The 23339-nt window shown below is 47.9% G+C and overlaps 2 protein-coding genes across 2 annotated transcripts; both read left to right on the forward strand.

Moving 5' to 3' along the window:
• Window positions 1-9467: 9467 nt before the first annotated feature.
• LOC135574711 (uncharacterized) lies at window positions 9468-10206 on the forward strand (the record flags this gene model as incomplete). The annotated part of the gene is made up of 1 exon (XM_065026473.1): window positions 9468-10206. A coding segment is annotated over exon 1 (693 nt), but the record flags the coding sequence as incomplete, so codon positions are not given.
• A 2477-nt stretch (window positions 10207-12683) lies between these two features.
• On the forward strand, window positions 12684-22378 carry LOC115139672 (proton-coupled zinc antiporter SLC30A1-like). The gene is made up of 2 exons (XM_029677300.2): window positions 12684-13597; window positions 16473-22378. The coding sequence occupies exons 1-2, from the start codon at window positions 13009-13011 to the stop codon at window positions 17402-17404; spliced, it is 1521 nt and encodes a 506-aa protein (XP_029533160.2). The 5' UTR covers window positions 12684-13008; the 3' UTR covers window positions 17405-22378.
• The last annotated feature ends 961 nt before the right edge of the window (window positions 22379-23339 follow it).

Genomic DNA, 23339 nt, shown 5'->3' on the forward strand with positions numbered 1-23339 from the left:
GCCACTTGTCCTCCTATTGAAATTGAACTTCAGTTCATGAAAATAACTAGCACGCCAGCTCCCTGTTGCCAGAGCTCCTGTGCTACCAGCGAAGCATACTCCTGGGCTACAATATCCGGATCCACGACCGGTCTATCGATGTCACCGCATGAAGAGGAATAAACAGACTCACCCCATCGCGACGTCCCCCAAAGGCTAACTTTCTAGCCCTTGCTATCTCCTTGCTTGCTAATTCGGCTTGCTAACTGCTAGCTTGTTTAGCCCCGGTCCGCTAACTGCTACCTTGTTTAGCCCTGGCCTACTAACTGTTAGCTTGTTAGCACAGGCCTGCTAACCATCTGAATCGCCGCGTCCCAAACATTCACTGGACCCATATTTACTTTCTATCTCTTTTCGATTTTTAATTTGTTTATACCTTCCGGTAACCTGCCTCACCCAATGTGATACGGAATCGCCATTATTTTTAATTTTTAGAACACACTCAAGAACCTCCAGAAGCTAACCAGCTAACTAGCTACAAGCTATTTAGTCATTGTTAGCCACTGCTAGCGGATTTTACCTTTTGCACAGCCAGACAGTTTTTTTAACCTGGATAACACTCGCCAGTCCAGCTTCCCTGCCCCATCCACCGCTGCCCCCCTGGACACTGATCACTTGGCTACATAGCTGATGCATGCTAGACTGTCCATTAATCATGGTACTCCATTCTGCTTGTTTATGTTTTATCTGTCGGCCCCAGCCGCACTCAGACTCTGTGTGTAGTTAATCCGACCCTCCCTGCCTAGCCAACGCCATTTTACCTGCTGTTGTTGTGCTAGCTGATTAGCTGTTGTTGTCTCACCTACTGTTTTAGCTACTGTTTTAGCTAGCTCTCCCAATTCAACACCTGTGATTACTGTATGTCTCTCTCAAATGTCAATATGCCTTGTATACTGTTGTTCAGGTTAGTTATCATTGTTTTAGTTTACAATGGAGCCCCTAGTTCCACTCTTCATACCCCTGATACCTCCTTTGTCCCACCTCCCACACATGCGGTGACCTCACCCATTACAACCAGCATGTCCAGAGATACAACCTCTCTCATCATCACCCAGTGCCTGGGCTTACCTCCGCTGTACCCGCACCCCACCATACCCCTGTCTGCGCATTATGCCCTGAATATATTCTACCATGCCCAGAAATCTGCTCCTTTCATTCTCTGACCCAACGCTCTAGGCGACCAGTTTTGATAGCCTTTAGCCGCACCCTCATACTACTCCTCCTCTGTTCCGCGGGTGATGTGGAGGTAAACCCAGGCCCTGCATGTCCCCAGGCACCCTCATTTGTTGACTTCTGTGATCGAAAAAGCCTTGGTTTCATGCATGTCAACATCAGAAGCCTCCTCCCTAAGTTTGTTTTACTCACTGCTTTAGCACACTCTGCTAACCCTGACGTCCTTGCCGTGTCTGAATCCTGGCTCAGGAAGGCCACCAAAAATTCTGAGATTTCCATACCCAACTATAACATCTTCCGTCAAGATAGAACTGCCAAAGGGGGAGGAGTTGCAGTCTACTGCAGAGATAGCCTGCAAAGTAATGTCATACTTTCCAGGTCCATACCCAAACAGTTCGAACTACTAATCTTGAAAATGAAGTCTCTCACTGTTGCCGCCTGCTACCGACCCCCCTCAGCACCCAGCTGTGCCCTGGACACCATTTGTGAATTGATTTCCCCCATCTAGCTTCAGAGTTTGTTCTGTTAGGTGACCTAAACTGGGATATGCTTAACACCCCAGCAGTCCTACAATCTAAGCTAGATGCCCTCAATCTCACACAAATCATCAAGGAACCCACCAGGCACAACCCTAAATCTGTAAACAAGGGCACCCTCATAGACGTCATCCTGACCAACTGGCCCTCCAAATACACCTCCGCTGTCTTCCACCAGGATCATCAGCGATCACTGCCTCATTGCCTGTATCCGCTACGGAGCCGCAGTCAAACGACCACCCCTCATCACTGTCAAACGCTCCCTAAAACACTTCTGTGAGCAGGCCTTTCTAATCGACCTGGCCCGGGTATCCTGGAAGGACATTGACCTCATCCCGTCAGTTGAGGATGCCTGGTCATTCTTTAAAAGTAACTTCCTCACTATTTTAGATAAGCATGCTCCATTCAAAAAATGCAGAACTAAGAACAGATATAGCCCTTGGTTCACTCCAGACCTGACTGCCCTCGACCAGCACAAAAACATCCTGTGGCGGACTGCAATAGCATCGAATAGTCCCCGCGATATGCAACTGTTCAAGGAAGTCAGGAACCAATACACGCAGTCAGTCAGGAAAGCTAAGGCCAGCTTCTTCAGGCAGAAGTTTGCATCCTGTAGCTCCAACTCCAAAAAGTTCTGGGACACTGTGAAGTCCATGGAGAACAAGAGCACCTCCTCCCAGCTGCCCAGAGGCTAGGTAACACGGTCACCACCGATAAATCCATGATTATCGAAAACTTCAACAAGCATTTCTCAACGGCTGGCCATGCCTTCCGCCTGGCTACTCCAACCTCGGCCAACAGCTCCGTCCCCCCCCCGCAGCTACTCGCCCAAGCCTCTCCAGGTTCTCCTTTACCCAAATCCAGATAGCAGATGTTCTGAAAGAGCTGCAAAACCTGGACCCGTACAAATCTGCTGGGCTAGACAATCTGGACCCTCTATTTCTGAAACTATCCGCCGCCATTGTCGCAAGCCCTATTACCAGCCTGTTCAACCTCTCTTTCATATCGTCTGAGATCCCCAAGGATTGGAAAGCTGCCGCAGTCATCCCCCTCTTCAAAGGGGGAGACACCCTGGACCCAAACTGTTACAGACCTATATCCATCCTGCCCAGCCTATCCAAGGTCTTCGAAAGCCAAGTCAGCAAACAGGTCACTGACCATCTCGAATCCCACTGTACCTTCTCCGCTGTGCAATCTGGTTTCCAAGCCGGTCACGGGTGCACCTCAGCCACGCTCAAGGTACTAAACGATATCATAACCGCCATCGATAAAAGACAGTACTGTGCAGCCGTCTTCATTGACCGAGTCGAAAGCCTTGGCAAGGTCGATCACCATATTCTTATCGGCAGACTCAGTAGCCTTGGTTTTTCGGATGACTGCCTTGCCTGGTTCACCAATTACTTTGCAGACAGAGTTCAGTGTGTCAAATCGTGGGGCATGCTGTCCGGTCCTCTGGAAGTCTCTATGGGGGTGCCACAGGGTTCAATCCTCGGGCCGACTCTTTTTTCTGTATATATCAATGATGTTGCTCTTGCTGCGGGCGATTCCCTGATCCACCTCTACGCAGACGACACCATTCTATATACTTCTGGCCTGTCCTTGGACACTGTGCTATCTAACCTCCAAACGAGCTTCAATGCCATACAACACTCCTTCCGTGGCCTCCAACTGCTCTTAAACGCTAGTAAAACCAAATGCATGCTTTTCAACCGTTCCACGCCTGACCAGCATCACCACCCTGGATGGTTCCAACCTTGAATATGTGGACATCTATAAGTACCTAGTGTTAGTAATTAAATACTGAAGAGTCGAGACCAAATCACGGGCGCTGGACAGAGTGGATTTCAGTTGTAACAAAAGGCAGTTTTAATGAGTTAAAGGATATCTTGTCCCGCAGTTTTACGTGCACGGATCTAGTTCATATAACTCGATAAGGAGTCAGGTGAAAAAGAGAGCTTATACAAAGGTTACATTCATTTTTATACATAGAATAAAGTAGGTAGAGTCTTGTCGTGACGCCTTCTGAATGGTCCCGTAGGATGGAGGCGGACCCGCTCTAGCCAGAGTAGAAGCCCCCATTGGTGCACAGCAGTCTTCTGTTCTGGGCACCCGACCAGTAGCAGACCAGTAGCAGGGGGAAAGAGTGTTTATACTAGAAGATGTTTATGTCAGGGGTTCGTAAGTTAGAGGGGCAGTTTACTATGGCTGGGTGTATGTGTTCATGCGATGGAATGTCTTTGTTTCCTGGGGTCGTAAGACAACAAAGCTGAGGGGATAGTGTTAGGTGGTAGTTTTATTGCTGGCTGTGTGAGCTAGTTCCGGTTTTAGCAGGGGTACGTAGATGACTTGAGTCAGGCGGTTTGGCTTGGCGCTGTATAATATATGAACTATGTATATGAATGTTTACATATATTTATATAACACTAGGTGTCTGGCTAGACTGTAAACTCTCCTTCCAGACTCACCAAACATCTCCAATCGAAAATCAAATCAAGTCGGCTTTCTATTCCGCAACAAAGCCTCCTTCACTTACACCGCCAAACTTACCCTAGTAAAACTGACTATCCTACCGATCCTCGACTTCGGCGATGTCATCTACAAAATTGCTTCCAACACTCTACTCAGCAAACTGGATGCAGTTTATCACAGTGCCATCCGTTTTGTCACTAAAGCACCTTATACCACCCACCACTGCGACTTGTATGCTCTAGTCGGCTGGCCCTCGCTACATATTCGTCGCCAGACCCACTGGCTCCAGGTCATCTACAAGTCCATGCTAGGTAAAGCTCCGCCTTATCTCAGTTCACTGGTCACGATGGCAACACCCATCCGTAGCACGCGCTCCAGCAGGTGTATCTCACTGATCATCCCTAAAGCCAACACCTCATTTGGCCGCCTTTCGTTCCAGTTCTCTGCTGCCTGTGACTGGAACGAATTGCAAAAATCGCTGAAGTTGGAGACTTTTATCTCCCTCACCAACTTCAAACATCTGCTATCTGAGCAGCTAACCGATCGCTGCAGCTGTACATAGTCTATCGGCAAATAGCCCACCCATTTTTACCTATAAATACTGTTTTTATTTATTTACTTTTCTGCTCTTTTGCACACCAATATCTCTACCTGTACATGACCATCTGATCATTTATCACTCCAGTGTTAATCTGCAAAATTGTAATTATTCGCCTACCTCATGCCTTTTGCACACAATGTATATAGACTCCCCTTTTTTTTCCTACTGTGTTATTGACTTGTTAATTGTTTACTCCATGTGTAACTCTGTGTTGTCTGTTCACACTGCTATGCTTTATCTTGGCCAGGTCGCAGTTGCAAATGAGAACTTGTTCTCAACTAGCCTACCTGGTTAAATAAAGGTGAAATTAAAAAAAAATTAAAAAAGCTAACGTTACAAGCAGCCAGCTAGCTTAATCTGGCTAGTGAGGCTTGACTGGACCGTGTTATGAAGCTAGCAACAATAACGATTAGCCACAATAGTGGAATTTTGGTTCGACTTCAAGATAAAACTCCCTCTTTGAAAGTGACGCAAATGGTTACAATTGGTGGAATCATGACATATTTAGACTAGATCAAGTTAAACAAGATTGGCGTGTTGGAATGTGGAGAAATGACCTGGGGTATAGGTCTACTTTGTTAGACCCACAGAACACAACTGTGAAGAGTTTACGCAAATATTAGCATCATAACTCTTATTGCAGGACTTTGGCTGTGGGAAATCACCTCCCCAGTCAGCCTTTTGTGCGTATTGACATTCATATTGCACTGTACATCCTTACCTACGGATTTGGGATCAATTAAAGGGGTTATCAGTCTGCTTAATACCCGAGTGCTTTTTTCCAAAGTCCTCCTCAGAGTTATCAGACTCTAAAACATTCACTTTGTATTGTTTCTCCTCTGGAAGTGTTCAATACACATAGTGGTTGACTGATACAATAAATGTGGCTCATTTCACAGTGGTTTCATATTCTGTGGGTGTCACTGATACCCAATGTCATTAATCCACAATCTATAGGGAAGGCTGTACAGTGAAATAAGTATGCTAAACGAGGTTGGAATGTTGTTATATAAATTGCATGTTAATATATAAAATGCAATTCTAAAGTCTAATGCATCCACGGTGTGATTTCAACAGATTTTTCTCAATGTAACAAATGGTCTTTTGTTGAATTTATATGACACAGTCCAACCTTGTTTAGCGTGATCTATTCTATTATGGCACTATTTGCATCACATTTACTGAGGCTTTTATTTTGAAGGCGAACTATTGTGGCTAATCCTTATTATGTCTAGCTTCACATAGGTGGGTCCGACCATCATTAATCAGTTCGAGAGCTTGGGGGAATCTGTCTGTGTTGAAGTGCAGCAGCAGTAGTAGCATCATAGTGTAGTGACCCGCACAGACAGCTGTGTGTTATGTGCTAGGCTAGGAGGTGGTTGTGTTGTACTGACCAGTACCCGGTGTTCGCGGGGTCCGACATGTCAATCAACCTGCTATCTGCCAATCACGGGAATGCCTGGAATGTTCTGATGCCGGGCATCCTGGTGGTTGGCGGAGTGGCGTGGAGGGGGGTTGGGCATTGGAAGTTAAGACCAGGTTCAGCCTTTGTTCTCTCTCTCTTACGTCTGGGCTTCACAAGAGAAGGTCACGATTGGCTTGTGGGTTATCTGTCATCTATTTGGCGTGTGCTACGGCCCAAACAGTAGCCTGTGTAAAGTTGGTTCAATAAACCGTCAATTCGCAAACTCAAGCCTCTGTCTGGACAATTGTTCATTTATGATCTAGTCAGGTCATTACATTGGTGTCAGAAGTAAAAACGTTGATACAAGTTAGCCAGCTAGCTAGCTGACTTATGTGGCTAGCTACCGTAGGTGAGAACGGGGATTGAAAATGCTTGAGGGAATCAGAAAGTGAAGGTGGAGGTAGGGGACGATTATGGCCAAGGAGGTGCGTGTGAATGGATGTCGGGGTTCTGTCTGAGGAGATCGCCAGGGCGTCGGAGCGCAGAGGCCGCTTGAGGGAGGACGTTAGAGTGATGGCCGCTGAAGCGGGCATGAGTGCTTCGTCGAGTGTATTTCGCGGATTCTGGTGGGCGGACCGAAGTGGCGACGTCGACGCGGGGTGACGAGGAATCTGGGGCTCAGGATGTAAACAAACATGGCGGCGCCCAGTTCCCGGCTGCGTCCGTATCTGTTAAGACCCCGAAGTATTCCGGTAAGGCGGATTGGGAAGCTTTTCATGCTCAGTTTGAACTGTTAGCTCATTTTAGGGGGTGGTCGGATGAAGAAAGGGCACTGCAGTTGGCTTTATGCCTCACGGATGAAGCTCTGGCCTGTTTGATATTGATTAGCCCCGAGGACAGGCATGATTATGGTGCTCTAGTGGGAGCACTGAGGAGGCGCTATGGACAGTGTGTACAGCCCGGGCTACTGCGCTCCGAACTGAGGAATAGACGCAGGCAGCCTGGAGAGCCTCTACGGGTGCTAGCTAATGACATTGAGAGCCTCTCTCGGCGGGCATATGCTCACATGCCCCCCTCCGTGCAGAGCGAGCTAGCACGGGACCAGTTCATACAGGCGCTCTCCCCTACGGAGCTGCGCATACAGACCCAGCTGGCTCATCCTGAGTCATTGGAGACAGCCTTGGAGATGGCTTTGGAGAGGGAGCTGGTGTGGGCTGGGGCTTCAGCTGGGGCTTTGGTGGGGGTGCAGGGAGACACACCCTCTGTGCGAGCTGGGGGCAGAGCAGCCCGGAGCCGGAAAAGCCTGCTTGGGTGGCCGAAATGACAGAACTCATTCGGGCTGTGTCGCTACAGGCGGCACGAAACACAAGCCCTGGTCCCAGGGTCTGCTGGGGTTGTGGCCAGCCAGGCCATCTGCGCCGAGATTGCCCCATGTCCCCCAGAGCTCAGGGAACGGCTCGGGTCCGCATAGACCGGGTAGTGCGGACCCCTGGCTTTCTATCCCAACCACCATCATCTTCAGGAGGAGCCCACCGGCACAGACGGGGAAGCAAGGCTCCACTTCCCCAGAAGCAGACGAGGGCAAGCGGATGGAGCCTGTTGTTGTGGTGGGCCGGACCTGTGTTGGGGACTTTTGTCATGTCCCTGTCACTGTGGAGGGGGTGCCCTGCTCCGCCCTGGTGGACACTGGGTCCACAGTAACCCTGGTGAGGCCAGATATTGTGCCAGGTTGGACTCAGTGTGAGCCTACAACTGTGCAGCTCCGCACAGTCACAGGTGAGCTGGCACCCATGAAAGGGAAGGGAATAATGACTCTGACAGTAGGGGGCAGGACTGTGCGTCATCCTGTGTGGGTGGCGGCTGTGCAGGACCCTTGTATCCTGGGGTTGGACTTTCTTAGGAGCACAGGCTGCCAGTTAGACCTAAATAGGGGCACACTGAGCTTCCAGGGAGGGACGGAAGTCACCATGGCCCCCCCTAATGTCACATTCACTCAACCCAACAAACCCTTTACTCCAACAGTTAAAGCAGCAGAGACTCATGGCTGCGCCCCCCCCCACAGCTGTGTGTGACTTTTCCCCAGTCCCCCTGTCACCTACGGCGGTGTGTTACATTCCCCCAGCTACCTCCATGACACAGCCCTCTGTGAGCCCGGGCCGCACCCCCAGCCCAGCTACCCCAGATGGGAGAGGAGAGGACACTGTCTGCAGTGAGGGAGATATGGGGGAGGAACTGTGTTGGTCTTGACCCCGAGCAGCAGGGACGGTTGTGGCAGTTGCTGTTTGAATTCAGAGACAGCTTTGCGTTGAGTGAGGAAGAGGTGGGTCAGACCCATCTGGTGCAGCATGAGATCGACACAGGTGATGCTCGACCCATCAAGATGCGTCCCCGCCGCGTATCCCGCTGGCACGCCAGGAGGCGGCAGACAAGGCTGTGTTGGAGATGCAGCGGGCAGACTTCATTGAGCCCTCAGACAGCCCCTGGGCGGCGCCAGTCGTCATGGTTCCGAAGAAGGGGGGCAAGCTGAGGTTCTGTGCGGACTACAGGCGGCTGAATGAGGTGACCAGGAAGGACTCATACCCCATACCACGTATCGATGAGTCGCTGGACCTGGTTAGGGGTCCTCCTGGTTCTCCTCACTAGACCTCCGCAGCGGCTACTGGCAGGTGCCCCTCTCCCCAGAGGCCAGAGCCAAAACTGCGTTCTCCACTAACAGAGGACACTGGCAGTTCAAGGTCCTGTGCTTTGGCCTGTGCAACGCTCCAGCTACTTTTGAGCGTTTGATGGACAGGGTGCTGGATGGCATCCCCCGACAGCAGTGTCTGGTATACCTCGATGACATCCTGGCCCATGGCAGCTCCTTCCAGTCAGCCCTGGGGGCGCTACGGCGTGTGCTGGAGAGGGTGGCTGCCGCAGGTCTGAAGCTCCACCCCGAGAAGTGCCACTTCATGAGGAGAGAGGTGTCCTTCTTGGGCCACCGAGTGGGGAAGGAGGGGATCAGCACCATGGAGGACAAGTTAGGGGCTGTCAGAGACTGGCCCACCCCCACCGACCAGCGTCAGCTGAAGAGCTTCCTGGGCCTGGCCTCGTACTACAGGAGGTTTGTACGGGGCTTCTCAAGCATTGCTGCTCCACTGAACCGCCTGCTGCCGAAGGACAAGGCTTTCACTTGGACAGTGGAGTGTGTGGAGGCGTTCAACACCCTCAAACGTGCACTGATCGAGGCCCCGTGCTCGCCCCCTGACCTCACCTTGCCCTTTATCCTGGACACAGACGCGAGCAATGTGGGCATGGGTGGGGTGCTGGCCCAGGTGGGGCCAGAGGGGGAGAGAGTGGTGGCGTACTTCAGCAAAACATTTGACAAACATGAGCGCCGCTACTGTGTCACCCGGCGGGAGCTCTTGGCTGTTGTGGCTTCCGTCAAACACTTCAAGTACTACCTGGGTGGTCTGCCCTTTACTGTAAGGACTGACCACTCTGCTCTCCAGTGGCTCATGTCTTTCAGAGAGCCAGAGGGGCAGGTGGCACGCTGGTTGGAGGAGCTTCAGCCGTATGACTTCACGGTGGTGCACAGGGCAGGGGCACGCCACTCCAACGCCGACGCCATGTCCCGTCGGCCCTGTACTGCAGACGGCTGCCGCCACTGTGAACGGAGAGAGGGACGGGAGAGAGAGCTGCGGGCAGAGGAGGGTGTCTGTGCCACAGTGTGTCGGGCGAGCGGGCCTGTCTGCTGTGAGCTGCAGACTGTCGACGTGGCTGAATGGCGGCAGCAGCAGGGACGGGACACAGACCTACAGCCAGTGCTACAGTGGGTAGAGGCGCAGGTGAGGCCACCATGGGAAGAGGTGACAGCGCTCTCACTCGCGACCAAAGGGTTGTGGTCGAAGTTTGAGAGACTGCGGCTGGCTGATGGCGTGCTACAGCGGGCATGGAAGGAGTCAGCTACGGGAGAGGAGAGGTGGCAGGTGGTGGTCCCAAAAGCATTGCGGAGGCTGTGCTCCAGAGTACTCATGGGGGTGGGGACTGGACACTTTGGGGTCACAAAAACACTGCGCCGTCTCCGTCAGGGCTTCTACTGGGGGCAGCACAAGAGGGATGTGGAGGACTTTTGTCGCCGCTGTGACAACTGCACAGCGAGAAAGGGCCCCCAGGCCGCTCTCATGCTCAGCTCCAACAGTTCCCAGTGGGGGCTCCCATGGAGAGGGTGGGAGTGGATGTAGTTGGGCCGTTCCCACCACAGACAGTGGAAACCGCTGGGTGCTCACGGCCATGGACTATTTCACAAAATGGCCCGAGGCCTATGCTCTGCCTGACCAGGAGGCAGAGACCATCGTCGACGCCCTGACAGCGGGGATGTTCAGCAGGTTTGGAGCTGCAGAGTCCATCCACAGCGACCAAGGCAGAAACTTTGAGTCCCGTGTGTTCGCCACCATGTGTGAGAGGCTGGGTATGCACAAGACCCGCACTACTCCTCTCCATCCTCAAAGTGATGGCCTTGTGGAGCGCTTCAACAAAACGCTTGGACAGCAGCTGGCCATCGTCTCTTCCAAACACCAGCGTGACTGGGACAAGCACCTGCCTATGGTCCTCATGGCATGCCGCTCCGCTGTCCAAGACTCCACCTCCTGCACGCCTGCCCTCCTCATGCTGGGGAGAGATCCGCACCCCTGCGGAGATGGCGTTTGGTCGGCCCCCTGGATAGCCCTCCTGTTCCTCCGGGGCCGGAGTATGCCCGGAGACTCCAGGACCGCCTGGAGACAGCCCACACCTTCGCCAGAGAGCAGCTGGTGAATGCAGGTGTGAGGCAGAAAAGGAACTATGACGTGCACACCCGGGAAGGCACTTTGTGGCTGGGGAGCTGGTCTGGGTCTACAGCCCCTAAGGAAAAAAAAGGCAGATGCCCCAAGTTGGACAGTCACTGGGTGGGACCCTGCAGTGTCCTGGAGAGGGTAGGGGAGGTTGTGTACCGGGTGCAGCTTCCTCCCAGGGGGAGAAAGGTGGCACTGCACCGGGACAGGTTAGCCCCATACAGAGGGGCCTCTTCTCCCCAAACCCCAGGAACCCCCACAATTCCCCTCTCTGGCAATGACATTCTTCAGGCACCCACCCTCAGGTGCCGCAGACAAGGCTCCAGACAGCCCACTCCCCCTGTCTCCCCCTGTGTCACCGCGTGGTTCCCCAGAACCACGGACTGTATTACCCGTTCCCGCTTCCTTGTCCCCATATCCCTGCCTTCATCCCCTGGTTCCCAGAGGGGCACTCTGCGACCATCACGGCCACGCAGGCAAAGGAGACCTCCGGGTCGCTTCAGAGACTTTGTTCCCTCGGGACGAGGGACTTTGTGGTGGGGGGGCTGTGTGTAGCGACCCGCACAGACAGCTGTGTGTTATGTGCTAGGCTAGGAGGTGGTTGTGTTGTACTGACCAGTACCCGGTGTTCGCGGGGTCCGACATGTCAATCAACCTGCTATCTGCCAATCACGGGAATGCCTGGAATGTTCTGATGCCGGGCATCCTGGTGGTTGGCGGAGTGGCGTGGAGGGGGGTTGGGCATTGGAAGTTAAGACCAGGTTCAGCCTTTGTTCTCTCTCTCTTACGTCTGGGCTTCACAAGAGAAGGTCACGATTGGCTTGTGGGTTATCTGTCATCTATTTGGCGTGTGCTACGGCCCAAACAGTAGCCTGTGTAAAGTTGGTTCAATAAACCGTCAATTCGCAAACTCAAGCCTCTGTCTGGACAATTGTTCATTTATGATCTAGTCAGGTCATTACAATAGCATACGTTTGGTGAATCGCTGTGACATGAAATACGAGTGATGGTGTAATAACTACGTAAAACAATATTTACGTGTTAAATTATTATGTGACGGCTAGTCATATATAGGTCCTGATTAGTCAACAAGCTAATTTGGTACGTCAAATAGCGTTATTTGATGTATATATTTTTTTGACACGCAATGACCCAAATTGCGGTCCACAATCATGTAACTGTGTGATGGCCAGGATGCGTTCTAAATGGTTCAATCTACTTAAGTATTGCTAGGACATTGTCCCTTGCAAATATATTTTTTAAACAGATTGAGAAATAACATGTCGATTTTCATTTAGATATTTTCAGAGTAGGTGTAGGCTTCTTTTCGGTTTGTAATCGTGCTTAACCAGTAGTCTAAGTAACCCAATGTCTATTAGGTGGTTACCATTTTGTTAGCGAACAAAAATAAGACAACGGGCATTGTGGAGATGCTATACACCATCCTAAAAAAACAAGAAGTCACAAAATGTTAGACGATTGATTCCAAACGACGACCTCGAAATGTTTGCTTTACGCAACGTGCCTACATAGCAACGCTCGGCTCCGCCCATGTGAAATGGTTGGGAAAATGGACCAACCAAATTCTACTTTATCCATAATGACCAATAGCAAAAGACCAGGGCGTGCCTCATTCGTTGTGGAAACTTTACCGGCTCGGGTGCAAAGTTTCAGCCGTCTGCAAATCAAAGTCTACGCTAACGTTTCTGAAATATACCCCAGTCTTTTAATTTTCCCAGTTAGTCGCTTTTGAGGACCCAACATCGTTTTTTGCTGTATCTGGAATTGGAGTCGGTTGTAAAATCGTACGATAATTACGAATTTTTAACGAGCATATACATATTTACAATACGTGATGGAATCCCATCATATGCTTCCAGTCTCGATTGGCACGCTACAGATAGCTACCAGCATATTGTAAGCTAACTAGCTAGCTAACTCAGTTATCTAGCTAAACGAGTGACCCAGCGGAGAAAAATGGCTTGTGAGCCTAATCGTGTGCGGCTACTATGCATGCTTTCATTGACATTTGGTTTTTTTATTGTAGAGGTAGTCGTCAGTCGGATCACGGCATCTTTGGCAATGCTGTCGGACTCATTTCATATGCTATCGGATGTCATTGCGCTGGTTGTGGCTTTGGTGGCGGTGCGCTTCGCTGAGAAGACGCAATCGACAAATAAAAACACGTTCGGATGGATCCGGGCGGAGGTGATGGGGGCTCTCGTAAACGCAGTGTTCCTCACAGCTCTCTGTTTCACCATTATCTTGGAGGCCGTCGAGCGATTCACCAACCCACATGAAATCGAGAAACCCCATGTAGTAATCGGTGTGGGGGCCGCCGGGCTCCTGGTCAACCTCCTCGGGCTGTGCTTGTTCCACGGACACGCAGGTGGTGGACACGGGCACTCTCACGGAGGAGGCCATTCTCATGGAAATAAGAAAAACAAGAGGGGTAAAATATGCAAGTCAGAAAAACCGAATGGATCATCAGGAGAGGAGTCCAACAACCTGGTGGGAAGCCACAACAGCCCCCCTAATGGCGTGGACACTGAGAGACGTAGACATGGTAAGTTATGTCATTAATTATTTGTATTTTACAGTAAGCAGCTATACTGTCAACATACTGTGTTGGTGTAGCTACTGTACTTGTCTAGCTACAATCTTTTCACTCAGAATTTGACCCTTTGGTGCCCAGTGATACTGATATTTCTTTCACCTCGGGTTCATTGTTCTACTATGAATCATATCTAGACAGCTCTTCATTATGATATCAGATATGAAACAACCATACTAGCCTGTCTCAGGTTTTATGTTGTTTCATCGATTGAAATGATGATATATAATTGGGGAGTGGGGACAAACAGACCACACACTCGCATAATCTCACACTGACAGGGATTTTATTCAAAGAACTGCAATTTGAAGGCCTACTCAATATGTAGTGGTCTTTAATCCAAAGCCATCTCTGTGGTGTTCTGGTTAACCCTTTCATATCTTTGCCTTTGAGGAGAGACATTCAACACAGCCAGTCTCACATGGTCTTGGCTGGGTTTCTTCTGTATTGTAGCTGGATCAATATCCACTACCATCTCAAAGGTGTAACTGGGCTAATGTGGGTCTCCTGACTTGGGCATCATCAGTATATCTATCATATGTTGCCAAATGGGCTCCTATAGCCTAAGCTATAGGAGCCATTTACCAGACAGACCAGTGGCTCACAAAGTGTAATGGTTGGGCAGAGGCACAATGACATCTGTAGTTTTTAACAGAAACACTGATAAGGCTAAATTCATTGTAATATTGGTAGGCGTCAGTGACTGGTATCAGCAGTGACTTGATACAGAACAATGCGGCCCATGACTATGCCTATTCTCCACACACCATTTTGAAATTCCTTTTGCAGAGGCCATGAGAGTGCACAACAGTCCCTTTTAATTTAATCTCTTATCTCAAGGAACTGCCACCGTTCTTTTTGCCACTTCAGGAAGACAGTTATTCCTATTCCCAGGTTATGCCTCTTTGCTTGTCTGTAAAATACACAATGCTTCATAAAACTGTGCCCCCTTTGCATGCTCACTGTAATATTACAGAGAATTTGAATCAAACTTATCTGAAAAAATTCTGGGGCGGCAGGGTAGCCTAGTGGTTAGAGCGTTGGACTAGCAACCGGAATTACATGTCTTCTAATAAATTCAAATCCCCGAGCTGACAAGGTACAAATCTGTCGTTCTGCCCCTGAACAGGCGGTTAAACCCACTCTTCCTAGGCTGTCATTTAAAATAAGATTTTTTTTCTTAACTGACTTAACTAGTTAAATAAAGGTTAAACAAATAAATAAATCTGACCTAGGGTCAGCCTGCAGATGTTTTACATGGTGGCAGACGTGTCATGACTTATTACACAATTGTGAAAGTCCCAGCCATCCAGATTTTATCCCTCAAATTACATTGAGTATTTGAAGTCCAGGCTTTCAAATCGTGACCTTATTAGAAGACATTTAATCCGTATTGTCACTACTCGTGCTTCTACAACCATAACAGGAAGTTGTCTTCCTTCACAAAACCCACATATTATAAGTGGTTTATATACTACAAAAAAATGGTTCATATAAATCCCAGTCAGAGACCTTCAGTGATTCTTGTCACCAATTGTTTTATCAAATTAACAGGATATCATGGTGTAAACATGGCAATCCACCAGATTCAGATAATGACCATGATCTCCTTGCTGATATTAGGGTCTGTGAGCTGAGAGCTGCCCTCTGCCTCCTTTTGGGACAGAAAATAGTTAAACCAGGAAACTAAGTTTCCCCTCTACAATGGGCCTGTTAGGCTCTGCCAGTTTCAGTAAATGGATCCCATTTCTCCCTCCTCCATATGCACTGATCGCTGCAACCCGGCTATACATCATCTCAAGCAGTGACACGACCGAAATCCCCTGATTCAGCCACACCATTAGGCCCTGATGAATTACCCCTACGTCACTGATTGCCGGGACAGAGGCTATTAGCCTAGCGCTGGTTCTGGTGCCATTGGCCATTATGTAGCCGTATGAGTCGTAGCGTAGTGCTAGGCAATCAAGCTGTCTGCAGACATTAATTGAATTCCCTCAAGGTGTTAAGCATTGGAGTCTGTTGTGGTCGGTTAATTTACTGGCTTCCACCACCACGCCGGTTGGAGTTCATTTCCAGAATGGGAACTGGGAAGGTGATGTACTACGGCCTACATTTTTTTCTACGTTGAAGTAAATGGTTTTAATTCAAGTCTTAGCTTCTTATCAAGGTGTTTATCGCCTCTGGCAGCCGTACATGGCGCATCAACCATGTCCTCCAAAACCTCTGATGAAGTCATCAATCATTATGGTTTGATATGGTGGTCAGTAGTTGGATGAGGCAGCTAATAAACCACAGCTGGATGTGAGTCATTAAAAATGAAGATTTCCAGTCATTCCTCGTCTTTGTAATTATCAGCGTTTTCTTTTCTCCATCCGATTGATGCAAGAGTCTCTGCCATTCTTCCTATCATCCTCTCAAATATGTTGTCTCTATTCAAATACTAGAAATGCATCCTTTGTACCTTCCTTGAAGTAATCTCGGCTCTGAATTGGTTGTCATTGGGGATGGTGATCACCTTGCTTTCACCTATCCAATCACTTCTAGATCAATGCTGGTATCCTAGTGGTTAGAGCGTTGGGCCAGTAACTGAAAGGTTGCTAAATCAAATCTCCGAACTGACAAGGTAAAAATCTGTCATTCTGCCTCTGAACAAGGCAGTTGTTCCCCAGTAGGCCGTCATTGTAAATAAGAATTTGTTCTTAACTGACTTTCCTAGTTTAAATGAAAAAAATGATCTCAAACTAGGAAGGATGCATTTCTAACAGGGCTGTGCTTTTGCACAACCCCCCGACCTCTTTAACCCCTTGTCCCCGTCTTCTTCCTTCAGAGATTGTTCGCAACGACGGAGAGGTGCATATGAACGGCAGCGCCGCCTACGAGGACATGGATCACAGCCACGACGAGGGTTCACTCAACATGCGCGGCGTCTTCCTGCACGTGCTGGGCGACGCCCTGGGCTCGGTCATCGTGGTGGTCAACGCCCTTATCTTCACCTTTGTGTGGCGGCCGTGCCCGCCTGGCGAGAGCTGCTTCAACCCATGCCACTCGACAGACCACCCGCACGTTAACCACACCCTGGTGGACCTGTCCATGGACGGCAACGGTTCTAGCTTTCAGCGGACCATGGTGGGGCCATGCTGGGTGCTCTACCTTGACCCCACGCTGTGCATCATCATGGTGGGTATCCTGCTCTACACCACCTACCCACTGCTCAAGGAGTCTGCGCTGATCCTCCTGCAGACGGTGCCCAAACAGATCGACATGCATCGCCTCAACGAGCGGCTGCTCTCGCTGGACGGTGTGCTGGCCATTCATGAGCTGCACATCTGGCAGCTGGCGGGCTCGCGCATCATTGCCACGGCGCACATCAAGTGCCACGACCCCACATCCTACATGGACGTGGCCAAGCGCATCAAGGACTTCTTCCATGACGAGGGCATCCACGCCACCACCATCCAGCCCGAGTTTGTCACGGTCAATTCCGAGTCAAGTGCCTCCCTCTGCGAGCTCTCCTGCCGGACTCAGTGTGCGCCCAAGTTGTGCTGTGGCGCTGCAGACAAGCAGGGTGTTGCTGGCACTGGTCCGGCAGGCGAGGGGAAGGTGCTGGCGGCCTCTGCAATGGAGGTGATCAGCGAGACCCCAGAGGGAGCAGCTGGAGCTTCAGTTCTGGAGCAGGCGGCTGCTGCAGTCGTCCAGGTGGTCCCCCGGACTCCGGAGCCCGAGGTCATCATCACCCGAGAGGTGGAATCTTCTCTGTGAGACAGACCGGACACAGTCGGAGGAAGGATAGAATCACTACTAAAGTGGATGGAAGTTTTTAAAAGTGCCAGCCAAAGTTGACAGTGGGTTGTCGTGTGTACAGCGCGCTCTGATTCTGGAAACACTGGTAGGAAAATGGCTCCACTACCGCAGACTTGTTCGAAGACACCCTTTGTTCCAGCCCTCCCACTGCCCCCCCCACCCCCACTGCCAACCCCTCGCCACCTCCTCACCTCTGACCTCCGCAACCGCCAGGGCCACGGCCTGGTCTGGCCTGGCCTGGCCTGCTGCATGTGTATCCTTCCCCACATTAGCGCCGGGTTGTGATGTGTCACCGTCGTCCCATCCCTCCACGGTGTCTATGTGCCAAAGCGTCTCAATAAAGGACAGAATGGAGACTCCCCTCCAGCAAGTACCATGAGCCAACACGACACCTGCAAGGCCAAGCACACCTGTCTACTCTGCAGGTCTTTTTGTTGATCTATGGACCTTTTCACTTATGAATTATTTTTTTTATTTTTTGGGGATAGGCTTTGAGCATCAATTTTCTTAGCCTTGGCCCCACAATAGAAAATTGTTATTACAATTTTATTTAAGTTATTAGTAATGATCTATAATTTTCTCTGTAGATGCATTTATAATATTTAGTTTGGATGGTAGATTTAATTTGTGAAGTTTTTCTGAATATTTGACGAACCATCTATGCTGTAGACTTGTTTTTGAAAATATGTTTTTTTAAATGAATTTTTCTCAGACTTTTATTCTGGCCTTGACTCTGTTTTAATGGCAGTTGTTAGTTGAAGGCAGACGCTGTGTAAACCTCACCACGCCTATAATTCAAATTGCTTTGAAATAGCACTGAGTACTGTTTGCGTAAGTACTGTAGGCTATCTTGTATCAGCAAACTTCAGCAACCTTTTTATTCAACAACAACAAAATCGGATGCCTTGCAAGCCTGAGGGTCTATCACTGAAGAAAATGTGCACTACAAAATGCCAAACAATATTCTGTTTTAAATCTCTGCTGGAGAGCCATCGGATGGGTTGTTGAAATTCATACTAATATTCCTCATGAATGTGTTGGGGAGGGGACCTAGTCAAAATCCATCCTGAATGTTTTTACAGTGTCCAGAGTGCTTCTGCTGCAACTTTGCATGACCAAACTGAAGTGTGTTATTTCAGCCACAGAGCTTCAAAACGAGCTAACACTGCTACAAAACAGTAGCCCACTTCCTTGTTTTCTCAGATAGCGAGAATAACTTTATAGATTAAATGAAATGTCACTGAATCTTTTCCCTTCTTTCTAGTGAATGGATTTGTGAGGCTTTATGTGCCGATGTAGTCATCTTAGTGGCCTTTTTAAATGGGAAATCTGATGGAAGGAAATTCCCTCATTCAATATTATTATTATTATCAACACAAAGATATAATTTATATGTTGATTCAAGGATGCATTTCAGATTTCCACTCAAAGTAAATGTGTATGCAATATAGAATAATTGTATTGGCAAATGTATTTTGACACGTTCCTTTGTTTTTGAAAAGGTCTCGTTACTTTTATTGTTTTTTGAGACTCAAGCCCTCTGTGCAAATTGAGGTATGTGTCATTCGTTTTTTCAGATTTTAAATATGACATGTCTGCCAATGTGTTTTTGATATATTACAGTACCCGTCAATGTGTCATTGTGAACATTTTAAAATGGCTGTTTGGTACAGATGTCAAACTGTTGTTTTGTGTAATTTAAAAAAAATGTATTTTTAGATGTGGTTTCTTTGGACTACCCTTGATCTCGCTCCCAGAAACTTCCGCCCAAATGTGTGGGCATTCGTTAGCCAATACAGAAATATTGGGAGAAACTCCCGGTGCATAGGCATGGCTTAATCCACCAACCAATCATCTCCCACAACACCTTCCCCGTATGCTAGCACGCCACAATCTTCTGAGTCGCTAAAATAAAATGATGACAAGTAAGGTCACTCCCATAGAATTCTATAGTCGATCCCACTAAGGCCGACTTCATCGGTGCCAGCCTTACTGTTTATGTATCAGACGTGCACAATAGCCTGGGGAAGAGGTTAGTTCTACCCTTAAAAGAGCGACTCCCCCTAAAAAGCAACTTCTCCTTTTGAAAATGGCCTATGTGGCATCTTGAGTCGGAAACATTTATTGTAGTGTCAATTTGGTTTGACATTCAATATCCCTATGGGGCTAGTTAGGGACAATCGGTAAATGACACAATGTACACGGGCTATCCAATGTCAAACCAACTTTGCCATGGTCGCACTCCAGCCGGCTGAAGCTAATTGGCAAGTTTGTCTAGCTCTAGCCTAGGCGATGTCAAGACACAAGAACTGGTTAGACTTTGAAGTTATCTGGAAGTGTGAGTGACTGTGTACTGTTTTGTCAGAGTGAATATAGAAATGCTTGCCACATGTACACACACACACACACAAGACGCCCACATTAACCCCTCCCCCCAATACAACTCTCGTTTGGCTTTAGTCATGGCCGCTACATTTCTTGATGACCAAGGTGAAAAAACTAGGCCAAATCAGGAAGTTGAGCCCCCATTTAGTACATTCAAACTCATTGAACATCTGCGTTGATAATAATCCATCAGACTTGTCTAGAAGGTAATGTCAACAGGAGATATTTCACAATGAATGGTTAAATAGCACCACTGGATCGCCATAATGCTTGAAATGCCATCTACGTTCATAGTGACTCTACAGTACATTTGAAAAGGAACCTACTTTTGAAAGTGAATCTACAGTGGGAACAAACGTCATTGGTTCAGAGTTAACCGAGCGGTAGTTCGCAGCCAGACAGGGCAGTAAAGCCATTAGCCCCTGGCCTAGCTCTGTAGCCCAGTGAAAAGCCCTCAGCCAGAGGGCCTTCCGCACAGTAGTAGGCCCCTTGGGGAGCATTCCACACAGCCACACTGCTCTAGTCATTTACACGGCATTCCAGCGTCTTGCCCCGCTCTCCTCTCTATTTCTTCCCTCGTTACCTAGCCTGTTTAAACGAGACTGAACGCTGCCCTCACCATTGTTTCACTTCACTTACGTTTGAGTGCCAGGCTACAGCCCATAGTTGTAAAGAAAATCATAGTGCTTTTCTAAGGGTGCAGAGAGGTGGGGGGTTGGCATGTGGTAGGTCCCCATTGTCTGTGTTCATGTTTTTGTTTGTTGCACCTTTACAATGGGGTATTGTATGCATTGAAATAGAATCACTAGAAAGACTGTAATTTGACAGAACCCTTTGTCGGAACATTGACTTGAATGGGGATACCGGTTCTATAGATTCTCTTTCTATGATTGTATGTTAACTTTGGCCATCAGTATAGGTGAAAGCTTACTTAGCATTAATGCTGCTGACTTTCTGGTTTAATCTCTTCAGACACCTTTCGGAGGATGGTTCCCTGATCTCCTTTTGAATACCTATAGTTACCTATTGACTAGGCTACCTATTAGTTTAGCTTTTGTTGCATATATTGACGATGTAGCCTGTGCTGGCAAGGATGAATCCTTTTAGCTTCAGCTTGACCGTTTCTAACCCCTGTGAACTTCGGTCCACTTGCTCTAGCCTTTTTTAGAGTATTCAATTCAGCCCTGGATGACGCATCCTGTGTTCCCCCCTCACCCCTCCCCAAACCCCTTTTTCCACCAATCCACACCCACCCCTCACCCAACCTAGCTGTAATCCAGTGAACAAAGCCAGTGAGACAGATGGTGTACTCTGGTCATCCACGGACACAATGACCAGTCCTCCCATCCTCTCCCCATAGACCGCTGGGTGGAGCGACCCAGTGCTGCAGTGCCCAGTGGTCATCAGTGCATAAGAATCAAAAGTAAATGTAATTGCTAAAATACATAAGTATCAAAATTAAAAGTATAAATCATTTAAAATTCCGTACATTAAGCAAGTCAGACTCCCAGATTTTCATGTTCTTTAATTTACACATAGCCAGTGGCACGCTCCAACACTTAGACATACTTTACAGATGAAACATTTGTGTTTAGTGAGTGCCAGATCAGAGACAGTAGGGGTGACCAGGGATGTTCCCTTGATAAGTGTGTGAATTGGAACATTTTCCTGTCAAAGTTGTAATTACTTTTGGGTGTCAAAAGTACATTTATTTTCTTTAGGAATCTGGTGAAGTAAAAGTTCTCAAATAATGATAAAGTACAGATACCCCCAAAAACTACTTAAGTAGTACTTTTAAAGTTTTAAAAAAAGTAGTACTTTTAAAGTACTTTACACCACTGGTAGCAGGTCTCCATTGTTGTTCCAGAGAGCTAGCTGTCATCACTGTCCCCTAAACCCTAGTCTTGCGTAGCCAAAACCTCCAAATCATGTTGTTGTCACGCCTACTTTGGAGGTCTGGAGAATTTTGTATTAGTCAAAACAGCTTGAATGGTCCGCTGGCATCCAGTGGCTACATTTTTATTGGCTGTTACATTCAAGAACCCTCCCCACATTCAGCCAAGACAAATGTGGGAAGCATCGGAGTCCACATGGACCAACATTCCTGTAGAACACTTTCGACACCTTGTAGAGTCCATGCCCCAATGAATTGAGGTTGTTCCTATAAATAGATTTAATCTAACTATTATTTAATGACTTCCTGTATTTGTAATAATAATGTCCACAGTGTGAACCCTTGGTGTATGACACTGTGTCTGGGTGAGGGATCGGGTGAGATTGTCTGAAGCAAGTCGGAGTGATGATTGTCAGTTTGAATGTGGGATGCTTGGGAATGAGGATGTACCATGAATGTCCTAGAATGTCAGTGATATTGTCTAGCTAGTAAGAATAGTCTGTGTTGAATGATCTTGGCTTGGAGGATATAGAGTGAAAGATGGGTAGAGATAAAAGCCTAGTGGGAAACTCGATTTCATTTAGGCAGGTCAACACCAAAGGATTATAAAGAAAAAATAACTGCCCATTAAATTGGATTATATCACAATGCAACCTGGTCTCAGAGCATTTTGTATTATTCTGTATGTAAATCTGAGACACTCCATTTAGTATGATCTGTTATGTTTCGTATGGTATGTATTAATTTGTGGATGTCCATCACCAATTTGGTATGATATGTTATGATTTAAAATTCCTATTATATGTTACGAATTTGAAAAATGTATGATATGTTACAAATTTTTGATAGGTGGCTAGCTGGCTAATGTTGGCTGGGTTAGGGTTAAGTTTAGGAGTTAGGTTATGATACCATATCAAACATAACATAACACAGCTTTACATTTACTATTTTACGTCTAGTCTGAGACCAGGCTGCAGAATGCCCCACACACTTCCCACAGCCCCTTCCTCAAAGTCCGATCACATGACAACTGTGTAGGCTGCACACTTGTACTGAGAAAAGAGCTGTCCTATCCATGGGAGATTAGGGAATGTTGCATGTCTAATGACGCTGCTCACCTTGGAAGGCTCACATGGTGGCCAACTGTGACACAACACAGAAATACACTCTTAGCTCAAATCTTTGTCACATGTTTGATGTTTTGTCTCACTTTATGAGATAAATGGTTGGTTAATATATGGGCATTTCCATCTAAAAGGACCCATAGGACAAGTGAAGTTCATAGAAGCATGTCAAATTGGGTGTCAAAAGAAAGCTAAGAGTATATTTAAAAAAAATTAAGGCATATTTCTTATTGCTTATTCCAAATATTAAGAATGGAAAATAGTTCAAGGTTTTGATTTCTGGTCAAACAGATGGAAAAGGGGTCATAGACAACATCTACCAGAAAAGGTGTTGAAAGGTTTTAGAGATGCATCACAACACAATGTTGAAGTAAAGACCCCTGCCAAATATTAACAGTCAACACTGATTCTGACCCCTTCACTTAATCCACATTTTGCTATGTTACAGCCTTATTCTAAAATTGATTACATTTTTCCCTCATCAATCTAC

Source organism: Oncorhynchus nerka, linkage group LG13 (genome assembly GCF_034236695.1).
Source record: "Oncorhynchus nerka isolate Pitt River linkage group LG13, Oner_Uvic_2.0, whole genome shotgun sequence".
Taxonomy (NCBI): domain Eukaryota; kingdom Metazoa; phylum Chordata; class Actinopteri; order Salmoniformes; family Salmonidae; genus Oncorhynchus; species Oncorhynchus nerka.

Excerpts from the sequence above, each read along its gene's own strand:
- LOC115139672 (XM_029677300.2), top strand. The coding sequence starts at position 13,009 with ATGGCTTGTGAGCCTAATCGTGTGCGGCTACTATGCATGCTTTCATTG. Across the intron at positions 13,598-16,472 it reads CACTGAGAGACGTAGACATG|AGATTGTTCGCAACGACGGA; the intron begins GTAAGTTATGTC and ends TTCTTCCTTCAG.